The sequence below is a fragment of the Furipterus horrens genome, unplaced genomic scaffold (assembly GCF_987537825.1).
Source record: "Furipterus horrens unplaced genomic scaffold, mFurHor1.1.pri manual_scaffold_6, whole genome shotgun sequence".
NCBI classification, from domain to species: Eukaryota; Metazoa; Chordata; class Mammalia; order Chiroptera; family Furipteridae; genus Furipterus; species Furipterus horrens.
Window position 1 is genome coordinate 69,818,140 of NW_028327176.1, and position 26,870 is coordinate 69,845,009.

Sequence of the window (26,870 nt, forward strand, 5' to 3'; positions counted from 1 at the left end):
TCACTCAGCTCAGTAATTATCAGCATTATGTCAAATTTATTTCATCTGTATTTCAATTCACTTTTTTTCCCCTCGAGTATTTTAAAAAATAGCAGACATAAGCATGCCCTCGGATAGTCTGAGCCGAGCTCACCATAACTGGTCCCTGAGAAGCACATCCTCGAGCCCCTTCTCGGCTCTCTCCCTTCTGAGGTTCAGCAACTGAATTAACTGCCTGCTCTGGCTTTCTGACATCTCCCTTCTAGGAGTCTGGGCACACAGCGCAGACACCCAAGCCCTTGCACTCTCTGCTTCACACATTAACATTGCATGAAGGCCTGTGCACGAGAGAAGAGGCGGGACAATGAAAGAAGGCTTGCAGGCACCACCAACTCCCTACAGCCAAATTTTCTTCTTTTCTGGAGGGGAAAGGAGAAGGGGTTAGGGGAAATAAGCAGAAATCTATTATAAGACTGGATGCGTCTAAAACTCCCTGTCCAGCCTTTGTGTTGTTTTAATCCGGTCACAGTAGCTGGAACTTAGGGAATGGGGTTTTCTTCTCCACAGGAGGAAAGTGAGGGAAAGTCAGCAAAAAGAAAAATGGAAAATGAAGTGGACACACACAGTGGCCCAGATCAGCTCCACTCTGACAGCTCTTCATGGCCTCCCTCCTCTTCACCCACAGCTCTGCTCAGGCCCTGAGGCACTGTGTTTATGGAGAAAGTCACAACTTACTTGACAGCCCAGTGCTGTTGATGTTTTGGTATTCAGCGTAAAAAACTGCTTTTTCAAGCATTCCCAGGAAAATGACAGCTGCAATCCAGAACTGGATTCTTAATATATCTTTCCAATAACAGGCAGACCACATCAGCCAGAGGACGCCATATAAAATATAGACAATGCACATCACCATGTAAAACTGTAGGGAGAGAAGCAATTTTAATCAGTTAAGCCCTTCTATCATTTGAAAAATCAACATTTCTACATTCAATTATCAATCCTTTATTTTCCAGGGACTCTGAAAGTAGAGGGTGTTTCAGGACACTAGTTACTAAGGTATTACCATCACTGAGCTCTTAGAATTTTTAAATTTTCCAATTAGGATACAAAATTCATTTTAAAAAAATGATAAAACATACTCACAATCATGAGAGGCCAATCTGATGCAGAGAGATATCCTTTCGGTCCCATCATAGAAACAGAAACTGATGAAAGTGAGGGTAAGAGAAAGAAAGTAAAGAGTTAAATTAACAATCAGCTTTCTTTTAAGTTTTAGATAGATGCTCATTTTCCAGAAGGCTCCAAGAATACAAAGCAAGCTAACAAATGCTGAAGATTTACCTAGCACCACAGGTATCAGATAGCTACTTAGTTGTTTGATTATGTGATCTATTCACATAATCAAGATACCTGCACTCATATCCACTTGGTTGTAAAACCTGGGCCAAATTCACCTCGTGCAGAAAGCAGTCGCGCTGGCCATGATCTGGCCCCTGCTGAGTCACCAACCTCTTGAGGACTTTGTCTCCCTTCATGTAATTGGGATAAATGACTGACCTCAAGCATGTAGTCTGGGTTGTTGTCTAAGAAAGTGATAATAAACAGTGTCCAGAACAGTGCAGAACTCACTTAGCAACTGTTCCAGTTTCTAACTAGCAGGGGCTCACCCCTGACTACTAGTGTTGGAGGAAGGCAGGAGCCTGGAAGGAAGGGGGCAGCAGCAAGGTAGCAGAATGGCAGCAAGGTCCCTGCTCCCTCTATGTGGTGTGGCCTGGCTCACGTATCCCCTCTGGGGAGGAAGCCCTACTTCACATCCCTCCAGTTAAGCCACCTCCACCAGCTTCCCCCACAGGACACCAGCTTCCCCCCAAGAGGATACCAGCTTCCCCCACAGGACACCAGCTCTTTGCCTCTCTGCAGTGATAACTGTTCACCCCACTGCTTTCTGCCTCCCCCGCTGCATTGGGCGCCGCTTAAAGGCAGAGCCTGGCTTCCCCGCTGTGTCCCCAGTGGATGAACCAGAGCAGAATGCAAATCCTGAGGACCTTCACATACTGTTGGCTACTATCGGCCCAGCAGACTCCTGCTCTGGAAAATGACAGCCAAAGCAATTCTAGGGTATGTGAAGGGATTCATTCCCTTGAAACTGCTTACAGTGACAATGCTCTTGCCCTGGGCACTGAGAGCTATGGCTTGTGGGGAGCTGAGGAGCTCACAGACCTCAGAAGCCACAGTGGCCAGACATGCTACTTGTACTCCTAAGCTATAAACTAATGTTTTCTTAAAAATTTTTCAAAGAACAATAATTTTCAAACCCTGATGATGGCCAATTTCAAGAAACAGAATATAATCTACTCCATATACAATTAAGACGTTGCCTGCCCATTTGCTTTTTTTTTTTTAATCTGGAAGGATAAGGAATTTTCTATCCCACTATGAAGTTTAAAATTTTTAAATTTAACTTAAGATATGTATAAAGCTTTAAGTCCCCCAAATAAATAGATAATTCATTTTTGTGATTAACAGAAATGCATTTTTAAATGATGTATTTTTAATAGAGAATGCAGATTTGGGTCAATGACAAAAATACAAAATATAGTAAAAGCAGATAATAAATATGCATGCAGTTTAAGCATACCATTCAAATTCCAGTTTGCTTCGGTTTTTTCCGTTTTAATCGAAACAATAAGGATGTGGAACCCATCTCTCTGTGTTCTTGCAACAACATTCTGAAACATGAAAAAAACTCCTTTGTTATTTTTAAATAGCTTTGTAAGATAAACAGTTGTTTACCACATTTTAAAACAACTTTTAAAAAACAGAGAAAAGGAATGGTGGGCAGTGGGAGGATCACCCCCTTTTTTACCATCATCCTTGCAGACCCAAAGGCATGGGGGAAGAAAAAAGTCTTTTCCACTCTTTAATTTATTTTCTATTTTTTATATTTCTACAGATTTTCCCTTATTGTTACCATTCTTTTTTATTTAACACCACCAAATAGTTTCTCTTCCTATATTTTATCCAAGTATCATCAAACATTCAATTTTCAATGTGTTTTTTAACTGAGTGTGGGAGGAAGAAGTCAGATAACACTGTCAGAAATGACTCAGATTCCATATATAAGCTAAATTATTTAAATCCTTCAAGGTACTAAGTTACTAGCAGTCCCACTGGGGACTATAACTGCTGCTCTAATGTCTATGACCCCTCCAGTGACCCACATAATGGGACCAAACCTCTCACATTCCTCCTTGCTGAGTATTTCCTGTGTTTCCTTTTCACTTAGTTCTCCTCTACCTGTGACAGTTTGTGCAGAGTTTGTGTCCCCACCTCCCCAACTGCAGAGAAATGCCTTTCTACTATCAGGCTACTCTTTAAGATGGTGAAAAAAAACAAGAAACATAAAGTCACAATGTAAAAGCAAACATCAAGCTCTCCTAAATCTGTTCTTGGTCCCTATATACAACTCCTTCAAATCCTCTTGGCCTCTAGGTTTTCTGACTTTTAGTAATTCCCAAAAGTACCAAATTTTCTCTCACCTCCATGCTACATGCATAGATTTTACCTATTGCTTTTCTTTTAAGTATATTTTATTGATTGTGCTATTACAGATGTCCCAATTTTTCCTCCTTTGCCCCTCTCCACCTGGTACGTCCATTCTCTTAGTTCATATCCATGGGTCATGTATATAAGTTCTTGGGCTTCTCCATTTCCTATACTACTCTTTACAACCACGCCTATTTTGTAACTACTAATTGTGCTTCTTAATCCCTGTACCTTTCCCCCTCACTCCCCTTTTCTCCTCCCTGCTTTTAACCTTCCAAATGGTCTCCATATCTATGATTCTGCTCCTGTTCTAGTTGTTGGCTTAAGTTTGTTTTCTAGATTCAGTTGTTGATAGTTTGTTGTCATTTTACTGTTCACAGTTTTGATCTTCTTTTTCTTAAATAAGTCTCTTTAACATTTCATATAATAATGCCCTGGTGATGATGAAGTCCTTTAGCTTTACCTTGTCTGGGAAGCACTTTATCTGCCCTTCCATTCCAAATGATAGCCTTGCTGGACAGAGTAATCTTGGTTGTAGGTCCTTGCTTTTCTCATCACAATACTTCTTGCCAACACTTCTTGTCTGCAAAGTTCCTTTTGAGAAATCAGCTGACAGTCTTATGGGAACTCCTTTGTAGGTAAACTACTTTTAAGATCCTCTCTTTATCTTTATCTTTTTGCATTTTAATTATGATGTCTTGGTGTGATCATCTTTGGGTCCAACCTGTTTGGGACTCTGTGCTTCCTGGACTTGTATGTATATCTCCTTTGCCAAATTAGGGAAGTTTTCCTCCATTACTTTTGCAGATAAGTTTTCAATTTCTTGCTCTTCCTCTTCTTCTGGCATCCCTATGATTTAATCTGGAGATGTCCCAAAGTCTTCTTATTCTCTCCTTGTTTTTTTGAATTCTTGTTTCTTCATTCTGTTCTGGTTGACTATTTATTTCTTCCTGTGTTCCAATTCATTTATTTGACCCCTGGCTTCCTTCCCTTCACTACTGGTTCCCTGTGGATTTTTCTTTATTTTACTAAATGTAATCTTCATTTATTCTGTTACGCATTTGCTGTACTGAATGAGTTCCCTGAGCATCCTTTTCACCCATGTTTTGAATTCTGCATCTCAGAGGCTGGCTGTATCCAGTTTCGCTTAGTTCTTTTTCTGGAGTTTTGATCTCTTCTTTCATTTGGGCCATATTTCTCTGTCTTCTCTATTTGGCAGCCTTCCTTTTTTGTTTCTGTGTATTACAAAGAGCTGCTTTGACTCCCTATCTGGGCACAACTGTTACTTTGTAAGGCAGAGTCTTAGCTATTTGTCAGTGTGGGGTGACCAGTTTCACCACTTTCTCGTGCTGTATGTGGGAGGTGGGTCAGAGAGGTAAAAATGCCACTTGCTTGCCCCTTTTCCAGTCACATCACCCATTTCCCACAAGTGACTGGCGCCCCTCTAGCTGTTGCCCTGGTGCTGGTTCCATAGTGTGTGGGTTTGCATATGTCCTAGAACCATGGAGGACCTCTAAATGAACTCTCCTGAGAGACAGGCAGTTTCTTCTGCTGGCCCAAACCCCACTAGTCTTCATAGCCAGAAGCCATGAGGCCTTATTTTCCCAGCACTGGAACCTTGGGCTGCCCAGTCTGGCCTGGGGCTAGGATCGCTTCCTAGGTGTCCCTCTCAGCTTTTATCTGTCACATGTGAATGTGGGACAGCCCATTCCATCAGCCACCTTGTTGCCACCACACCACATCCTCTCAACCCCAGCTCCCCAGCTCCACCCCTCCTACCCACCTGGATATTTCTTAAGTCCTTGGTTATCAGACTTCCATACAGTTCAATTTTCTGGCAGTCCTGGTTGTTTTTTGTTTTGAGATTAGTTGTGATCCTTCTTATGGTTGTGAGAGGAGGAGAAGCATGTCTGCCTATGCCTCCATCTTGGCCAGAAGTCCCAGTGAGTCTCTATTTTTTACACCCTTAATAAGGATACATACCAGCCCACTGCTATACTGTCTTGAGCATTTGAAAGCAAATTTTATTTTTTCGAAGAAAAGAAAGGCTGCATATAAGTTAACCTTTAATTATAACTTTAAAGAGATTTTTAAACAAAGACAGAAACAAGTCTATACAAAGTCCATATATACACATATAAGAAAATACACTGTTTTAAATAGTTTCTTTTTTCTTTCCCAATTCTAATAACCCTACTTTATATCACTCTCCAAGTAATCTTATCCATCAGCAGATTCTTTTCAGTCTTACTATAGATTGTATATATTTGATTTAAAGACAAATAAAATAACTTACCATTGATTCTTTCTGGTTTGTAACATTTTTGGTATTTGTAATTAGTTCTTTATTCTGGAAAAAAGAATAAATTAATTCCATTTTATATCACTGCATTTCTGTGGGGATAATTTTAACAATTAAAAAAATGTGTTATGAAAAAAGTAAAAACTTGAAAGCTGAACATCAGAGAACAAATTTCACTGTAGTCCAAACACAATTAACAAATCCTTATCAGGATAGTGGCTATGGTTGGTGGGGAGGGTACTAGGAACTAAAAGGTAGCTCCAGGTACTAAAATATTCAAGCCATATACTTCTGATACGCATACCTTATGTTTATTACACACCACAAATTTTTAAGTAATCCCTTTAAACTTTATACCAAAGACATTTTCATTTCAGAATTTAGAGAACAAAAAATAAGTTAAAATGACTCATAGGCTCACCACCCAGGGATGATTGCTGGTGACATTTTAGAATCTTATCTTCCATACTGGGAGGGAAGAAGTGCATATAGAAGGAGACAGTGTTCCCAGTGACAGACTGTGGTAAGAGGAGCAGACCATGTGGTCACTAGTAACCTTGACTTGCCCTGTTTTGGTGGCATGATGGAGTTGAGAGAACGAGAAATGAACTGACAGCAGATCTCATAAAGGGACGTTACCACATAGGGGAACAAAGAAACGGACCAATGATGCCAGCATCTTACTTCTTATATACTATGACATTCACAAAGATCTAAACCTAAAAATTAACAAATTGAGCACCTTAATCAAAAGTTCAGCAAAACAGAATTCAAGCTGATACTTGTATGCACTGGAAGTAAAATAAGTTATGTTTTAACATGGCAAGACAAAATACTCACGTATACTGAGGGAAACGCCTGTAAGTTACTGTCACAAGCTAAGTTTTCACTTTTTGTTGTCCAACATTCAATGTTCTTGAAGTAATTACCACAAAAGTCTTCATCAACACTTTCATGCTTTTGTGGTAGCTCCTACCAAAGGCAACACTTTGTTATAATTTATTTCCACGCTTCTTATCCAAGAAGATAAATACAATTTAATATCTAAATAATACCAAAAATTTTTTCAGTTTGGAACACTTGAAAATATGTAGAACAAAATACAGAAAAATAAGTTTTGAATATAATTTTAAGTAAAATTGAGAAATCATAACATTTTGCCATTCTAATGTGCTTATAGATAGTAATACATAAGACAACCATAATCTTACAGTAAAAAAGTGATTAAGGTGTTCTGAAATATACAATACTTTGTCCTGGGGCTACTTCCATCTTATACCAAGAATAAAAGATCTTGGAGAGAAAAGAAGCAACATTTAGCTAGGAGGAAAGACAAGTCAGACACTTAGCAAGATAGAGCAAATATGCAAACCCAACTAGGGGTAGGGGACACACTCATTTATACATTAGGACCTGGGTTTCTTCCTGCCTAGATGCAGATAGAAAACCTAATGGCAACTCCTAGTCATCAAGAAAAGGGTAGTCAGGTTGCTACTGGCCAAATATGAGACAACTTGAGCAAAATAAGTAAAAACAGTAATAGATTAAAATCCACAATGAAGTAAAAACCAGTGAGTCCATACTGATGACTGAATGAATGAAAGATAAGTAGGACAGAAAAAGAGAGAGCTCATTCTCATCACAGAATACTAACAAATGTAGGAGAAAAGACAGATCAGAAAATCACCATACAACAAACATCAGAGTAATAACTGGTTCATTGGGGAAAATCAGAGGACGTGAAAACAAGGATTGATGAGGAATAGGATACATATTTATATACAAATACAAAAGTATTTTTTCACAAATTACTGTTAATAACAAAGAGAAAAGTAATCACTTTATGTGGGCAACCACTCCTTGTGGTTTAGGGAATTGTAGGCCCAGCCTGAGCATGACTGCCGTCGGCATCCCGGCTGTGCTTGTCTTTAAGTCTCAACATAAGGCTGTGGTGAAACATGACTGAAAACCACTCAGAGGGTTGCCATGGGAATTAGATTTGAAAAATGCTTATTATGCTTTTATGCTTTAGAACTTGCTCTGCTTTCTTTATCTGAAGTATAACATAAACAATCTCTAGATAGGAATGTATGAAACCTTGCACCCAATGCCAGTGTGGCATCAAGATGTTTAATAGACCATGACACAGACTGGTCACTGTGCCCACTGTACTCGTACATGTAATCTATTATTGTTAGCTGTAACCCTGATGCCTCCAAACTATTGATGATTCATGAATCTTGACTTCGTATCTCTCATGTGTCTCCTCCTCAATAAAAGGCATGAGGGAAGAAGGTCTAATCGCTGTTCTCCACTAGAGAAAGCAGTCACCTTCCTTCCCCCAGACATAATGAAGTGTCCTGGGTTAAAGTTATTTCATCGGACATAATAAAGTGCCCTAGGTAAGAGTTTGTTCTGCCGTGGTCATGAAGACTCTGCTGGACAGAGCAGCTTCCAACCAAGCCTAGGGTGTGTGAGGCACCTGTGCCTCAACTTTACAATGGACAACAATGGCAAATACGTCCCTAACCAGCTGACCAATAATGGGACAAACCAGGATTTTTTGGTATGCCTGCCCAAAAAATAACCTGAATCTAATCAGGAAGAAACATCAGAAATACTCAAATTGGGAGACATTTTATAAAAATAAATGGTTTCTACACTTCAAGTATATCAATGTCATGTCATGAAAGACCAAAAACAAAATAAAAAGCTACCAAAATGCAGTGTGATCCTAGACTGGTTCCTGTATGAGAAAGAAACAAAATAAAAAAAACAAAAAACAAAAAAACACCCACACACAGAACAAACAAACAAAACAACCTGCTAAAAGGGATGTTATTGGGACACTGGCAAAATTTTAATAAGGTCTATTTGTTAGGTAATAGTATTGTTATCAAGGCTAAATATCCTGAATTTGATCATTGTACTGTGTAATCTAAGGGAATATTGTTGTTCTTAGTTAATATACATGAAAGTGTTAAGCCCTGGCTGCTGTGGCTCAGTGCACTGAGCATCGGCCTGCGAGCCAAGTGTCGCTGGTTTGATTTCCATTCAGGGCACATGACTAGGTTGCACGTCATGTCTCCAGTTGGGGGCACAAGTGAGAGGCAACCACACAGTGATGTCTCTCTCCCTCTCTTTCTCCTTTCCCCTCTCTCTGAAAATAAATAAATAAATAAACAAAAGTAATAAATAAATAAATAATAATTTTAAAAAAAAGTATTGAATACGAAGGGGTAAAATATTTAGGAATAAAGTCAACAAGGCAGTATTCAAGGAAAATGATATCTTTCACCCCAAATGAAAAGATAATATAAATTAAAATATGGAAATCCACACATTATTCAAACTAGGAGCCAAAAGACCCAGATCAGGTCAAAAGGAACCATGGGAAGCACCACTTAAAGAAATACCGGGATGAGGGCCCAGGGACCCAGGGGTCCAGTCTGCAGAGCCAGGGGCCGAACAAACCCCAGCTGGCCTCGCTTCCTCTCCCACACAGCTCCCCCACCTTTCCTAAGGGCCTCTTCCCCTCCTCACCTCTTTCTGAAATCTGCTGATACTAAATCTACCTGTACTCAAATAAGTTCTAGGGGTCCTATTACTAATTTTTTTAATTAAGTATAACTTACATTTCTTTCTTAAATTAAGTTTATTTTGGTTTGTACATGACCCAGTCCTTTTATCAATGGTTCCTACATGTCTGATTTAATAAACATTTACTAACATTTTTCATAAAATACAAGAAAACTGAAAGATTTGTATTTTGGTCCTGGTCAGGTAGCTCAGTTGGTTAGAGTGCCATCCCAATATGTTATAGGATGTGGGTTCAATCCCTGGTCAAGGCACATACAAGAATCAACCAATAAATGCATAAATAAGTAGAATAACAAATCAATATCTCTCTCTCTCCCCCCCTCCCTCTTTCTCTAAAATCAGTAAATTAAAAAATATTTTTAAATGTCTTTAAAAAAAGGTTTGTATTTTTCTCAGAAAGCATATACTTTGATAGAATTAAAGCATGCATTATGTAAGGTCCAAAATAAATCTGTGGCACTTCTAAGACTACAACCTATATTTCTAGCCTTCTCATCTGATGAGCTCATGAATTTTTATACCCCTAATTTTCCTTCATAGCTTTATATACATACATTAAATACTTGTGTTAATGAGATATCACCTCACACCTGTTAAAACAGCTATCATCAACCAATCAGCAAACAACAAGTATTGGCAAGGATGTGGAGAAAAAGGAACCCTCATACACTGTTGGTGGGATTAAATTGATGCAGCCACTGTGGGGAACAGAATGGAGGTTCCTCAAAAAATTATGAATAGAGCTACAATATGACCCAGCAATTACTCTTCTGTGTAATTTATCCAAAAAATAAGAAAACAATAATTCATAAAGATATATGCATGCCTATGTTCATTGCACCATTATTCACATTAGCCATGATATGGAAACAACTTAATGTCCTTCAATGAATGATTTGATAAGATGTGGTACATATATACAATGGAATACTACTCAGTCATATAAAATAATGAAATATTGCCATTTGTGATAACATGGATGGATCCTGACAGTATTATGCTAAGTAAAATAAGTCAGACAAAACTATATGATTTCACTCATATGTGAAATAAATAACAAAAAGTAACAAACAAAACAAACAAAAACAAACTTATAGACAGACAATGGTTACCAGAGGGAAGGAGGGTGGGAGAAGGGTAAATTGGATAGAGGGAGTCAAATATATGGTGATGGAAGGAGACTAGACTTTGGGTGGTGAAAACACAATAGAGTACACAGATATCGAAATTTATATAATGTTATTAACCAATATTACTTCAATAAATACAATATTCTAATTTACTTACTTTTACTGTTTTATTGATTTATTAGGGAGAGGAAGGGACAGAAGGGGGAGGTAAAGAGAGGGAAAGGTAGAGGGAAATATCAATTTGTTGTTCCACTTATTTATGCATTCATTGGTTGATTTTGTATGTGCCCTGACCAGGGATCAAACCTGCACTTTGGAGAATTGGGATGATGCTCTAACCAACTGAGCCACCCCGCCAGAGCCAATGAATATAACTTTTTTAAAAATTGTGTTTTACTTACGTCCAGCTTAGAATATTCATTTTGACAGTTACAATGCTTCAAATGCCACTCTATGGTAAACTTCACAGGCCCGGAACAATGGAATGAATTAACTGTTTAGGAAAAGAAAGTCTCAATTTTCAATAATAATATACATACCCCAATATAAACTTCAGGTTTCAAGAATGTCATTTAAAATATACTACTTCAATGAAACAATGAATAAAACATTACTTAATTTCTCCAAAAGTCACTGAAAAATGAGACAGATAAATTTATCAAATCAAATTATCACAGTTAACCAAAAGTTGCTGTACTACTGTCCATTTTATCTATATGTTAAGTCCAGTGTTAAAATCAACCGACTGGCCAGACACATTGGCGCTGCTTACTTCACTCTAAGATGTCTCTTCACTGACTTATTCATTCAAAATATACCGAGCAAGCACCCCTTGTGTGCTAAGATGGGAATCTAGAACAGTCCCTGTCCTTGACATAAGAGGTATTGGGGATGTGGAGGGTTAACAATTAACAGGCCCCAGGAAAGCAAGAAGAATGGGGTGCTGGCAGGCTTGCTGGAAGAGTCCCGCAGCCAAAGGAGCAGGAGTTAGCCAGGTGAGGAGGAGGGTAGAAGAGTACATGCAAATGCCCAGGGTAAGTGAGTGCATGGCATGAGTAGGCCCATCTGAAAATAGTGCGCTATGCTTAGAACAGAGAGAGGGGAAGCTGGAGAAAATTCATAAAGGCTCTTATGCTCTGCTGGGAAGTTTTCCTTTAGTTTGAATATTACAAAGGACCACCAAAGGTTTCAGGTAGGAGGGTAACAACATTAGACAGATGGAAAAGAACTAAATCTAGACTAAGACAAAAAGCTCTTCTGAAAGTATTGTCACAACATGGCAGCAAGTCATCAGAGAGAGAGGACAAAGAAATCACAGTGTCTTTTAAGATCTAGTATCATAAGTTGACATGCCATCACTTCTGCCATATTCTACTGGTCAAACCAATCTTGATATAATAATGCAGGAGACCACACAAAGGCCATGAATACCAGGAGGCAGGGGCCATTGTGAGCCATATTGAAGGTAACTAAAGGGAGCTAAAACTGAGACCAGAAACTGACTTCCAGAGGCTGTGGTTGGTAGAATTTCTAGGGCAGAACACCCAAGAGTTGGAAGCTACACAGAGAAAAAGTAAAAGAACTCTGCACAGACAGCCCCTTGAGTGTCTGGCTGCACAGCAGCCTGTTCATGCACAGGGAGAAGCCCAACAATTCTGAGTGCACACAGGGCTGGAACTGTTTGAGTTTCCACAAGCCAGAGTTCAAAGGCCTCACTTAATACACCACCCACCGGGGAGAGACACAGAAGGGGCACACGGGAGAGTGGTGCTAAAACAACCCTGGAGTAAAGGCTACTCCAGATCCATCTTAAAAGAATTTAAAATATAATTAGAAAGGATCGAACTGACCCAAAGGAAACTTAACTGTCTACCAGAACAAAGTTGTTAAAGGAATACAACATCGTAACATTCAAGAATGCAAAATTCACAATATCCAATATCCAAACAAAAACACTAGATATAAAAAGCAGAACAATTTGACTTATAACCATATGAATCAGTCAATATGACAAAGATTATGGAAATGACAGAATTAGCAGAAAAACATGTAAAAACAGCTATTATAAATATGTTCCATATGTTCAAGTATGTAAAGAAAAATATTAAAATACTGATAAAAGAAATGATATTTTTAAAAAGAACCAAACTCCTAGAGATTGAAAAATATAATATCCTAAATAAAAAGTTCATTACGTGAGAGCAACATCGGATTAGATATTGCAGAAGAAAAAGATCACTGAACTTGAAGACAATGCAATAAAAATATCCAAAATGAAGCATGAAAAGAAAAGAGACTGAAAAAAATTAATAGGGGTTATTGACCTATAAGACAGTATCAGCAGTCTAACACATATGTAAACAGGGCCCCAGGAGGGGAGGGCAGAGATGGGGATAGAGTATCTAAGTCCATGATACAAGGCCACAGTTCAGATGTTTTTCAGTGTGAATATACAGTGGTTCCAGCATCATTTGTTGAAAAGACTGTCCTTTCTCTATGAATTACCTTTGCACCTTTGTTGAAAATCAATTGACCTTATTATGTATGTGGGTTTATTTCTGGGTACACTAGTCTGATCCCTTGTTCTATATGTCTATCCTTATGCCAGTACCACACTGTTATGAACACTGTAGCTTTATGTAAGTTTTGAAACCAGATAGTAAAATCCTTTCAACTTTGCTCTTTTTCAAAATTGTTTTGGCTATTCTAGGACCTTTGTATTTACATATAAATTTTATAAACAGCTAGATAATACCTACATAAAAGTCGACTTTGATTTTGAATGGAATTAACTGAATTTATAGATCAATCTGGGGAAAACTGACAGCATGTTAGATGCCCTTTATCAGATGGAGGAAGTTTTTCTAGTTTCTTGAGTGTTTTTATCATGCATGAGTATTGAGGTTTTTTAAATGCTTTTGTGTATATATATATTGAGATGATTATATGGTGTGTTTCTTTTATTGTTAATGTAATTACATTGAGAAATGTTCAACAGTGGCTCTATATGGCTGCATCTTGAATGAGGCAGCAAGAGTGCTCACCTAAGGGAAAGTCAGATGTCTGATCCATCAAACAACAAAGCGACATACCCAAGGAACCAATTCTTAGCTTTCAGGCACCAGAATCAGGCTCTGTGAGAACAGAGACTCAGTCTCAGGCCTTCTACACACCACCAATGTACATGTATGAACTAGAACATCCAATTACTCACTTAAAATGAAGAGTAACTGAAAACGGATGGGTGGACTTCTGGTCAAGATGGTGGCATAGGTAAACATGGCTCACCTACTTGCACAATCACATCAAAATTACAAATAAAATATAGAACAACCATTACTCAGAACCATCAGAAATCAAGTTGCATGGAAGTCAGACAATTACAGAATTAAAGAAACCACATTCATCCAGACTGGTAGGAGGGGTGGAGACACAGAGACGGGCTGGTCCCACATCCACATGTGGTGGATAAAAATTCGGAAGGGATATCTCAGGAAGGAGAAGTCCCAGCCCCATGCCAGGCCCTCCAGCCCAGGGTTCCAGTGCCAGGAAGATACGTGCCCACAACTTCTGGCTGCAAAAACCAGCAGGGATTGAGTCAGTGGAAAAACTGCTGGAGTCCTAAGCAGCTCCCCTCAAAGAAACCACACATGGACTTATACAGATGCATTACCTCTGAGCTCAAACACCCCCAGGGTAGCAGCTTGAAAGGTACCAGTGGCATATAGGGAGGAACTGAAGTGTGTGGCAGGAAGGCAGGAGCTAAAAAACAGCTTTCTCGCAGAAAAAAAGGCAGGCAGAGGCCACTGTCACTTTTCTGAGCCCTCACTGCATGGAGCCACAGAGCACACAGGTGGGTGCCATATCTGAGACTCCATCAACCTGACTAACACTGTTTGTCTTGCCCTGTAGATCCCCCGAGACTCCATCACACCCAGCTTACAGGCCCACCCAAACTGTTAACCATGATTTTTCCATATGAATGGTTGGTCTTGGCTCATGCTTCACAACTTCCTATCTTCTATCAAACAAGCAACAGCTAAGTTGCCCCAGACCAGGCACTAGTAGCAGTAAGCTTTGATTCACAGCTTGGTTTTGCCTGGGAATCTCCAAGCTCAGCACAAGTAGCAGCCATCTCAGGTTGTTTTATAGCTCATGTAGGGTGGCCTCGGGCAGAGCACAAGTGGGGTCTCACTTTGGCCTCCACCACCTGGGAAACCCCAGAGCTGGCACATCCAGTGGACAACTACAGACCCTGTCGGAGCCCCACAACCCTGCCTCTGCACAGCTGATTCTCCACAAAGGGCAGAGGTTGGTGGTCAGTGGCCATAGCCAGTCCTTACAGCTTACTGGCCTACCAACAACAATCAAGGCTCAACTACAAGAGGAGGGTATACTCAGCCAACATGAAGGGCACACCTCAAGTACGCAGTGTGGGTGATAGGGGAGGCTGTGCCACTGCACACTACAGGACACCTACTACATTAGGCCATGCTACCAAGACAGGGAGTCATAACAGCTCTACCTAATACATAGAAATAAACACAGGGAGGCTGCCAAAATGTGGAGACAGAAACACAGCCTAAATGAAAGAAAAGATCAAAACTCCAGAAAAGGAACTAAACAAAATGGAGATAAGCAATCTATCAGATAAGCAATCTATTCAAAACACTGGTTATAGGATGCTCAAGTTACTTAGTGAGGACCTCAACAGCATAAAAAAGATTCAGTCAGAAACGAAGGACACACTAATTGAAATAAAGAACAATGTACTGGGAAACAACAACAGAGTGGATGAAGCTGAGAATCAAATCAATGATTTGGAACATAAGGAAGCAAAAAACAAGCAATCAGAACAAGAAGAAAAAGGAATCCAAAAAACGAGGATAGTGTAAGCAGCCTCTAGGACAACTTCAAGCATTCCAAGAGTCATCACATCATTAGGAATGCCAGAAGAAGAAGAGAAAGAGCGAGAAATTGGAAATCTATTTGAAAAAATAATGAAAAAAACTTCCCTAATTTGGTGAAGAAAATAGACATGCAAGTGCAGAAAGCACAGTGAGTCCCAAACAAGTTAGATGCAAAGAGGCCCACTCCAAGACACATCATATCTAAAATATCAAAAGTTAAAGAGAGAATATAAAAAGCAGCAAGAGGAAACAAGTTAGTTACCTACAGGGGAGTTTCCATAAAACCGTCAGCTGATTTCTCAAAAGAAGCTTTGCAGGCTAGAAGGGATTGGCAAGAAATATTCAAAGTCATGAAAAGCAGACGTACAGACAAGACTGTTCTACCCAACAAAGTTATCATTTAGAATCGAAGGGCAGATAAAGGGTTTCCCAGACAAGAAAAAACTAAAGTAGTTCATCGTCACCAAACCATTATTACATGAAATGTTAAAGGGGCTTATTTAAGAAGACAAAGATTAAAAGTCTGAACAATAAAATGGTAATAAACACAAACCTATCAACAACTGAATCTAAAAAAAAACAAAGTAAGCAAACAAAAAGAACAGACAGAATGATGGATACGAATAGCATTTTGATGGTTGCCAGGTGGAATGGGTGTGTGTGTGGGAATGGGTGAAGACGTGAGAGGATAAAGAAGTACCAATAGGTAGTTACAGAATAGCCTTCGGGATATAAAGTCGAGTATAGGAAATGGAGTAGCCAAGAACTTGTACACATGACTCATGGACCTGAAAAATGGTTTGGGGATTGCCTGAGGGAGTGGAGGATGATGGGTGGAGGGTAGCAAACGGGGGAGTATTGGAGTAACTGTAATACCATCAACAATAAAATATAATTAAAAAAAAAAATCCTAGATGGCCTGAATCCAGAGACCTAAAAAAATAAAATGGATGGGTAATAATGAACTAACTCCCCCGTCAGCATGCCTTACTGGATGCCCAATGGTGATGAGAAGGCTGCATGGTGAGCACAGCACGAGAACAAGGAGGCTCAGGTGGATGCTACTTCCACACCTGCTAGCCACATGTCTTAACACTTTTGCTCCTACCTCCTTCTGCTGCTCATTCGTTCTTTAGATGTCTTGACTGTGGTCTACTCTTAGGCTGATCTCTGACATTATATGTTGACTTTTAAAAAAATCAAATTCTGTGTTTCACTGGTCCATATAACTTTTTTCCCCATGCAACTTCTTTGTCTGCACCAGTCTTCTAAATCTTATTTGTCTAGATATTGAGACATGAATTCATTAAAGCAATCAGGTGCCAAAATTTTTTCCTCACCCACCTTGGACTTCAATTTCCTCTTAACCAGCTCCTATGAACACTGATGATCTGATATCACTAGGCTGCTTTGAACCACCTCTGTTTTCTAGCTGATGGCTGGCCCACTTCCCTCAGCAAAGACCCACATATGGCAGACTCAACCAACACATGGAGTGACAGAGAAAAGAATCAAGGCTTTGGATTCCCAGGAAGCCAATCTGTATTACCCAACAAAATAGTACTCCTTATCCCAAAACTTTAACCCTGGCAAACAAATTACCCAGTCAAGTTTCTGGAAACACTAAGAGGAAGTTGGACCACAGGAAATATGATCCAATTTAAACTCATTAAAAATATTGAAAAATCTCAAGATCTACGACTTGTTAATCCTCGTACAGCAATGTTTACTTGGACAACACAGTCTCTAACAAATATTTTCACTTTCATAAGGCCTAAAAGCCTAAGTAAAATGTCAGTGTCTTATAATTTTTATTCATACTATGATTATATGTGTATTTAAACTTTTGAGGGGAAATAAAGGTTTTTATAACAATCATGACATTTCATATATTCATAAAAGGAATTTATCTAGTTTTAAAAGCTGAGATCTAGAGTCAAATTTCACAGAAGTCAAATACTTTTTTGCTAAAACCTACTTTATTAACCTTTAGTTATAATTTTTAAAGAATGATTATATTACATTTCATGAGACAGAAAAGCCTATTCTTGAAAATAAGCAAGACTTGCCAGAAACAAAAGAAACCCTTAAAATGTCAGAAACATTAAAAAACAAAACATCTGCCTAGTTTATAAAATATAAAACTGTTATTTCAGCTGACATGAAATAAATGTATTAGTTTATAACATACTTACATGATGTTGCTACTTTATAACATATTGTTATAGTAGTATTATGTTAGTTTGTAAGACTTACCAGAAAACTTGATATCAGTTGAGTTAAACATAATTTTCCTATATATCAAAGGTCCTGATTTCTAAAATGAAAAACAACAGAGAAAAAATAACGTTAAAATTTTCTTCTCTACTGTTTAGGAGTATAGCTTTACCTTGGAAAATATATAGTTCTAATCCTTGCCATCCTCCCTATGACCAGAGTGATTATTTTTAAAAAATATAAATCTGATCACAGCACTCATTTGCTTAAACACTGGCCCATGTCTCTACTCCCTGCAGCTGGTATGAGGCTCTGGAATGTCCCTGCCACCAGTGTTCCAGTCAGGGACCAACAACACCTAGGAGGTGAGGGCTGCTGCCCCTGTACCATATGCACTTGCAGTTGGTATCTATGTGAAGGTACTTCTGATAAAGTCACCAGCCCTTTCTCCACATTGTGATGGGTTCCCCACTAAGCACTTACAGCAGACCAGTTCTCACTGCAGCTCATAGGTCCCTCCATCATCAGGGACTCCCACCTCTCTAGAACCTTTCTTTCAGCTCCTCCAAAGCATGATGCTTCTTTCACCTGAAAATTTACTTAAAAACCCTTCCCTGTCACTCTTTCTTCACCTCATCAATTCCTTCTTGTCCTTCAAAGCCTAGTTCAAAAGTCCCTTCCTCAGGAAGTCTTCCACCATTCCGCACACCAGGCCATGCCCTGTCTTACGTGGTCTCTGGGACCCATTCTTCTTTACAACTCTTTCCACAATTAAAACTAAATAATGTCGTCGTCGTCGTCGGCAGCCGTCCGTCTCGAGAGACGATGGTGTAGCTTCTTAAGAGTCCATCTGCACCACCGAGAATGGCTGTGCAGTCCGACTCGGGAGTGACACGGTATCTGTCTCCTCCCGTGTTGAATCGACATCTTGCGATGACGCTGGAGTGTCCTCTCCAGTGAAGCTGAAGCTACAGAGCCTGGGCAGGGTGATATGGAGGGTCTGCTGTTGCCCATGCAGCAGACCCCCCCTCTCTTCGCAGCTGAAGGGTCCAAGGGAAAGACGGAGTCAATACAGCTTGGCTTCAGGTGCGCCGCAGGAGTTGCCGGTGTTGACTACAACGTCAAACCGCCGTAGGGACTCCGGCTCCGGATTTTCTGTCGGGGTTTACTCCCTTAGCCTTTCCCCTGAAGAGGTATGCCGCAAGGCAGCGGAGGTTTTTTGGAGTCAGAGTTTTCCTTCTCTGATGTGCCCTGACTGGAAGATCGAACCAGCTGACACTTAGCTTGCAGGCCGACGCTCAATCCACTGAGCCAAACCAGCCAGGGTTAGCCATCTGAATAAAGTGCCCATAAAGATTCAATCCCTGTCTCTGCTTATTAGTTCTGATAGTGACAGGCAGCACGAACTCCAAACACCAGCTTTTCCCATCTCAAAAGGACCAAAAGGCACTTAAAAGGGGAAGAAACCAATGTGTGAGAAACGCTCACAATAAAAACTGGGACACAGGACTTCAGCAGCAAAGCGAGGCCTTTATTCACGAGTCTGCAGAGCCGGGCGCACCCTCATAGCCAGGAGATGTCTGCTCTCACCAAGAATAAAAATGCTGTAAGAAGGGATTGTGTTAAATGAACAAGTGGTAAGGAATGAAAGAAAAACAGAACAGACAGCGCTTTCTGAAACCCACTCCACCCTCCTCAACATAGTTTCAACAATAACTGTCAATAACAGAATCCCCAGCCCGGATCAACAATAAAACCCACAGCCCATATCTCTCCTCTGAGTGCCAGATCCACATACCCACCTGCCTAAAGGTCATGTCCACTGGGATTTCCAGCACACATTCCATAACAACCTTCCCTAAACCACCCACACTTCTCACCAACTCTTCCGGCACTGCCCAGCTTCGTTGTAGACAATGCCATCCAGTCACCCAAGCCACGGCTCCTTCCAGTTACTTCACCTCCATCGCCTACCCCCCCCACCCAAGACATGCCTATTTATCTCATAAACACTCCCCAAACTTAGCTCTTGCTCTCCATTCCTGCTACCACTGCCCTACTCAGACCCTCAATATCTTCTACCGCCACTTCTGCAATAACTGGTACTTCTGCCCTCAGATCTGATCCTTAGATACCAGCCACAGTAGTTGGCATTTATGAAATCCTTCAATTGCTTTCCCTCATTCACACCCAAAAGCTACTACTTGTGCTTAGGGGCATAATCCAACTTATAAATGGGTTTTGTTTTTGGGTTTTTTTTTAGCCCACAAGGGGCCCTTTGCAAAAAAAGTTTTGAATTAATTGACATAAAAAAGATATGGCTTCTGAGTTTTAAAAAACTAGACCTGGTAATTCTGTGACTAGCCTGCTATATAATACCCACCAGTGGACCTGAATGGTGGCTACCCTCTTTTTAAGGGGCATGTGCCCTTAGTCCACTGCAACCCCCACTGCTCCCTCCAGTCCTGAGCCCAGCTCACTTCACTCACTACTAGGACTTGCTTCAGCGCCCCACGTCCTTGAGTTTAGACGCCTGGCATCAGGTTCAAGGCTGTGGGCAGACATAGGCGGCTTATCTTATGGTGGCTTGAGTCTCCTTTAACACCCCTGACAGACATCACTGGCCAGAAACACTACCGATTTCTTCCACTGCTGCTGCTCTATTCCCTCTTTCCTCTTCACCAAGGTAACACCTGCTCATCTTTTAAGACCCACCCAGCCACTGACTCCAGAAAGCAGGGTTTGGTGACTTTCAGTGCTACTCTTAATATCCCAAGAATGCTACCATGTATGTAATTCCTGCACAACAATTTGGTATCCCTACTGTGTAGGCTTCTTGAGAGAAGGGGCTGTTGTCTGAAATTCACCTTGGCAACACAGTAGGTGCTCAAACTATTTGTTGACCTTTACAATCAAAACCACCACCTCCAACAGAGGTCAACTTCCGGCCAAGACAGAGACGTAGACAGACACACTGCATCTCCCTCCACAACTAAGAAGGAGTACAACTACCTCAAAACTAGAAAACAACCGGAGGTTCCAGGGGGTCAGGCTGCATGGAAGTCCAACAAACAAAGATATGGAGAGGAGGTACTTATCCAGACAGGTGAGAGGGGTGGAGCCAGGGTGGAGGGGACGCAGTGTGGTAGCGGCGGCAGCAGCAGCAGCAGACCAGGAGAAAGCCCAGTCAAACATTTAAAAAAGTTAAGAGGGACACCTGGGGAGTGCTCCCAGCACCAGATCATACTGAGTAGCTCTCGGTCCCAGTGCCGGGGAAAATAAAGCCTCATTGCTTCTGACTGTGCAGACCAGTGGGGTTTGGGGCAGAGGTGGAAACTGTCGGTCTCTCAGCAGAGTCCTCTTGTTTGGAGGGCCCCCACGGTCCTAGAACGTCCGCAGACCCACCCACTCTGGGAACGACGGCCAGGGCAGTGGCTAGAGGGGCGCTGGTCTGGTGCGGAAGTGGGAGAGGTGCCTGGAGGGGGGGGCTAGTGCTGGGTAGGTGGCACTGTTTCCTCTTAGACCCCTCCCCCACATACAGCACCACAACGTGGTGAAACAGGTCGCCCTGTACTGACAAATCACTTAGGCTCCGCCCCTTAAAACATAACGGGAACAACAGCTCTACCTGGGACGCTGAAGCAAACAAACACAGGAGCCTGTCAGAATGAGGAGACAGAGAAATATGGCCCAAAAGGGGACCTGGATCAAGGTTCAAGTGGGAGAACTAAGCGACGAGGAGATAGCCAACCTAACAGATGAGGAGATAGACAACCTAACAGATGCAGAATTCAAAACACTGATGATAAAGATGCTCACAGGCTTGAGAGATATGCTTGAGTACAGCAAATGCATAAGAGAAGAAGTGAAGGCTATGCTAAGTGAAACGAAGGAACATCCACACAAAATCAATGGTGAAGGGAAGGAAACCGGGGTTCTAATCAATGATTTGGAACATAAGGAAGAAAAATACAGTCAACCAGTGCAGAATGAGAAAGCAAAAATTGAAAAAAATGAGGAACGCTTCCCAAGTTTTACAAAGGAGATGGACATACAGGTCCAGGAAGCACGGAGGGTCCTGGGCGAGCTGGACCCAGAGGGGACCACACCAGGACGCATCACAACTGAAATGCCAAAGGTGAAAGATAAAGACAGAGTCCTTGGGGCAGCAAGAGAGAGGCAGAGAGTTGCCTACAGGGAGGTGCCTATAAGACTATCATTTGATTTCTCAGAGGACACTTTGCAGGCAGGAAGGAACTGGCAAGCAGTATTCAGTGTAATGAAAGGCAACCTGCAACCAGGATTACTCTATCCAGCAAGGCTATCATTCGGAATGGAAGGGCAGATGAAGTGCTTCCCAGACAAGGTCAAACTAAAGGAGTTCATCATCACCAAACCATTATTATATGAAATGTCAAAGGGACTTACTTAAAAAGAAGATCAAAACTATGAACATTAAAATGACAACAAACTCACAACTATCAACAACTGAATCTAAAAATAAAAACAAAATCCAACTAAGCAAACCAGAATAGGAACAGAATCATAGGTATGAGGATCATTTGGAGGGTTATCAGCTGGGAGGGGGTAGGGGGAGAAATGGGGATATGGTGCAGGGATTTAGAAGAATAATCGGTTGGTACAAAATAGACAGGGGTAAGTTAAGAATAATATAGGGAAGGGTGAAGCCAAAGAACTTATATGCACAACCGATAGACATGAACTAAGGGGGGATGGGATTGCTGGAGGGAAGGGGGGTACTGGGTGGAGGGGAGCAAAGGGGAAAAAAATTGAAACTACTATAACATAATCAATAAAACATACTTAAAAAAAAAAAAACAAAGAAACACCACCTCCTGATAGATCTGTAGTACAAATGAAAGAAAGCCCACTCTTCTGATCTGTAGGACAAGTTCTGACCACTTGAATTAACAAAAATATCAATCTATTCTTTGCAAAGAAGGGCTTTATGGACTGCTCCTGACCCGAGTCACACAGGACCCAAGGAAAAGTGTCTCTTCTTCAGGCAGGAATCAAAGTCATTCTTTCTCCATGGCCTTTGTGTAGGGAGCCGCTCCACGTGGTTTAGGGAATTGTAGCCCCGGCCTGAGCATGACTGCCGCTGGCATCCTGGCTGTGCTTGTCTTTAAGTCTCAACATAGGCTGCGCAGGAGACATAACCGAAGGCCACTCAGAGGGTTTCCATGGGAATTAGACTTAAAGAATGCTCATTATACTTTAGAACTTGCTCTGCTTATCTTTTAATGTAACATAAACAATCTCTAGCAAGGAATGTATGAAACCTTGCACATAATGCCAGTGTGGCATCAAGATGTTTGATAGACCGACACAGACTGGTCACTGTACCCTCTGTTCTAGTACATCTAATCTGTTACTGTCAAGTGTAATCCTAACGCCTTCAAGCTATTGATGATTCATGAACCTTGAACTTGTATCTCTCATGTGTATTGTCCTCAATAAAAGGCATGAGGGAAGAAGGTCTAATTGCTGTTCTCCACTAGAGAGAGGAGTCACCTTCCTTCCCCCAGACATAATGAAATGTCTTGGGTAAAAGTTTGTTCCACCGTGGTCACGAAGCCTCTGCTGGACAGAGCAACTTTCAACCGAGCCTAGGGTGTGTGAGACACCTCCGCCATACTTTGGAGTCTCACCATCCAAAGTATACTTGGCAAAGATCTTTATATATATATGGTCAAGTCATTTAACAATCTGTATGCAGCTGATTTACTTCCAGTATTGTTCACTGACTTATTTTATGATACTGCCATTGAGTATAGTACTCCAAGCTTTGCTTCTTACTGATCAGAGAAATGCAACAATAGAGATGTGCAGGCTCTGCCACTGTGGCTCATAAGCAGGCACCAAGCCACAAGCATCCTGGAAAAAATGGTTGCTCTGGGTCATAAAGATCCCTAAGATAGCTACTTTCGTGATTCTGTGCAGCTTTTACGTTGTGGGAAGCATAGCTTCTGCTTCTACTTTTTTCTTCTGGTTGAGAATACCAAAACATAAGTTTTGCCTTTAGAACTTGGGCATCATTTGCATGGGTGTGGAAAATACGCATGTCAAACACAGCTGGTGGAGTCATATCTAGATAAGGCCTCTTCTCGATTTCCTGTCCCTCTTTTGTAACAAGACTCCAGAGAGCTCCGCCCTGCACTTCCCCACATCATGCCCTGTAACCACTGGATCCAAGTCCTCAGATGGCCTGTCCTGGAAGAAGTTCCCAGAGACTGAGGCTTGCAGGCTAGCCCCCAAACGCTCCATCGCCACACAAACGCTCCTAGCGCTGCGGAACTCAGGGGCCCAAGAAGAGGGACGGAAGGCTCGTGGCCCCGGCGGGTACCCCATGCATTTACAGAGAAAACGGAAACGGCGTGCGCTATTTCCTTTTTCGGCGGAACTGAACCGGTGTCCTCCGCGCATCTGCGTGGTGTGGCCTGGGAATGGCCAGGGGAGCGGCCCGGTACATCGCTGAACGCCAAGGCCAGGCTCTGTCCACAAACGAGATCTGACAGGACTCCAAAGCAGCCGACCCCCAGGGGCGGACCCGTCAGCCCCACACCCTGGCTGGCAAAGGAGGGACGCCTGTGGGACAGAGCCTGCCGGGGGATGCTGACCCGAGAGGTGCCACTTACGTCGCTCACCGTCGCTTCCCAGCGCCCGGGCTCAGGGACGGCGTGCACGGCCGCCGGGGCCCAGCACAGCAGGCAGAGCGCGGCGCGCAGCAGCGGAGCCCCAGCCGGCGGGCGATGGCGCGCAGCGGCCATCTTGACTTGACGAGGAGGCCACCTGGCTCGCTGGCCGCACTGTGCAGCTCCGCCCAGAGGCAAGGGTGTTTGGGTCGGGGAAGCAGGGCCGGGCGTTGGCTGCAGGAGGAGCGGTAGCTTGGGAAGTGGGGCGGGCGGGGCCGAGGCCATAGTAGGGGCGGGGCTGGAAGCGGGGCTCAGGGCCGGGCTGAGAGCGAAGGCGGGGTCTGATGGGAGCTGGGCTGTCCGTAGCTGGAAAATTCTTGTCCCGGACTCTGCCTTGCTGTGAGTAGGGTTCTGAGAGGGGAGTACCGGGAGGAGTTCCGAAGAATCCTCTGCATGTGCCCCTACCCAGCCCCTCTCAGCTCAGAGGAAAGAGATGGTTCTGTCTATTCAGGAAAAGTACTTTGAGGTCAGCGTCAGTTGAACCCGTAGCATTGTGCTGTGAACAAAAGAGTTAATGATTTTCAGAACACATAAAGTTACCTTATCCCTTTAAAGTTCAGAGGGGCAGGGCTTGGGTACTTTGTCCTTCACTTTCAGCCATTAAAGCTGAATAAATGTCTTGCGGTCGAAGAGAACTATCTTTTTATTATTATCGAATGTAAATAATGTCAAGAGGGAGAAGACAACCCTGAATTAACATTGTTGTTAACGCACACTAGGATGTCTTTGTAGTCAAGAGCCCCTGACTACCTCATTAGTCACCCCTGCCACTTTCAGCCAGTAATTATTGAGGGTCTAGTGTGTACTAGGCTGGTTTGGCTCAGTGGATTGAGCGTCAGCCTGCGAGCTAAGTGTCAGCTGGTTCGATCTTCCAGTCAGGGCACATCAGAGAAGGAAAACTCTGATTCCAAAAAACCTCCACTGCCTTGCGGCATACCTCTTCAGGGGAAAGGCTAAGGGAGTAAACCCCGACAGAAAATCCGGAGCCGGAGTCCCTAAGGCGGTTTGACGTTGTAGTCAACACCGGCAACTCCTGCGGCGCACCTGAAGCCAAGCTGTATTGACTCCGTCTTTCCCTTGGACCCTTCAGCTGCGAAGAGAGGGGGGGTCTGCTGCATGGGCAACAGCAGACCCTCCATATCACCCTGCCCAGGCTCTGTAGCTTCAGCTTCACTGGAGAGGACACTCCAGCGTCATCGCAAGATGTCGATTCAACACGGGAGGAGACAGATACCGTGTCACTCCCGAGTCGGACTGCACAGCCATTCTTGGCGGTACAGATAGACTCTTAAGAAGCTACACCATCGTCTCTCGAGACGGACGGCTGCCGACGAGTGTGTACTAGAGATTGCATGTGCAACTGCCTTTCCCTGTGTCAGAACATGGAGGCAGCTAGAATGCACACTGGACTTTTGGTATATGTTAATCAACATGGTCCTGGCTGGGGCTCCCAAAGGATATGGTGATGGACCTAGCCCAAAAGTTAATGGACCTAGCCCAATTTGTTAACTAACCTGGTGGGGTGGGTGGTGGGGGCAATGAGATGTAAATGACCTACTGAATATGTTGATAAGCAAGCTCACACTCACCTAAATGTGTGGTTGACAAGTATAAAAAAGGCCCCCGCAGAAGTGCGGGTGGGACTCCTTCAGGCCCAAGAGGAGGACCAAGAGTCCCCATACCCTGTTCCCCGTTCCCTTGCTCCCCATTCCTCTTGCTCCTATGGGTCCTTGAGTCGTTCTGGGAGTTGACTCTCCCTTCCACCTCCTTCCCCTTTTTCCCCTCAATAAACCCGTTGCCTGATCCCACAGTGGTCTCCAGGTGATTTCTCAGAGCAAGGCTGCCCCAACACCCTGCAAGCAGTGTGATCTATGTTGGTAGGAGTAGCGGTGTCAGAGGAACATCCATCACAGGTTTAGAGTATAGATCAGGTGGGAAGAGAGGACATAAAATGATATTAGAATCCTATGGAAGTTAAAGGTGTGTGAGCTAAGAGAGCCAGGGTAGGTTTGAAGGTGTTTTGGTTAACACATTGCGTACGGGTGGCGAGAATTCTTGTCATTTCTAAAAGACATTTAAATACCCCCGGTACGCAACGTATTAAGAACAGCCTGTGCCAAGGCTTAGGGAAACTGCAAGACCTTCCAGATGAGTAGATTTTAGTGTGAGATGCACATGAGAAAGACTGGGAATATTTAAACAGAACCAAAACATACAGGTCCTCCTAAGCCACATTAGGAAGATAGCAGTTTAGTCTTAAGAACATCAGACAGGCAGGCAGTCATGGTTTTTAAGCAAGGATGATGAGGTAACCAGAAAGGTCATTTTTGTTGTCATGAAAACTGTGTTAAGGTGGGCAATAGAATGACTAAAGAATATTTCAAACATTTTATGACCAGTTAATAAATTGCAGTCATTTAAAGATGGTGGTCTCAACCACAGAAGTAGCCATGAAGATGGAGATTTGGAA

General features: G+C 42.3%; 1 protein-coding gene and 1 long non-coding RNA gene across 3 annotated transcripts in view; one reads left to right on the forward strand and one right to left on the reverse strand.

The window, feature by feature from the left end:
- The window catches only part of TMEM87B (transmembrane protein 87B), a 54,920-nt gene extending 30,445 nt beyond the window's left edge, over positions 1 to 24,475 (reverse strand). For both annotated transcript variants that reach the window (XM_090281736.1, XM_090281735.1), the window contains exons 1-8: positions 24,344 to 24,475; positions 17,724 to 17,784; positions 10,959 to 11,050; positions 6,668 to 6,799; positions 5,822 to 5,875; positions 2,618 to 2,708; positions 1,123 to 1,184; positions 715 to 898 (exon numbers count right to left, since the gene is read on the reverse strand). In XM_090281736.1, the coding sequence (XP_090137862.1) occupies positions 715 to 898; positions 1,123 to 1,184; positions 2,618 to 2,708; positions 5,822 to 5,875; positions 6,668 to 6,799; positions 10,959 to 11,050; positions 17,724 to 17,784; positions 24,344 to 24,475 (808 nt within the window). The remainder of the gene's footprint in view (positions 1 to 714; positions 899 to 1,122; positions 1,185 to 2,617; positions 2,709 to 5,821; positions 5,876 to 6,667; positions 6,800 to 10,958; positions 11,051 to 17,723; positions 17,785 to 24,343) is intronic.
- A 165-nt stretch (positions 24,476 to 24,640) lies between these two features.
- On the forward strand, positions 24,641 to 26,208 carry LOC150006450 (uncharacterized). Its single transcript, XR_016511745.1, has 2 exons — positions 24,641 to 25,209; positions 25,746 to 26,208. It is a non-coding gene; the product is annotated as an uncharacterized LOC150006450 (long non-coding RNA).
- Positions 26,209 to 26,870: the final 662 nt, after the last annotated feature.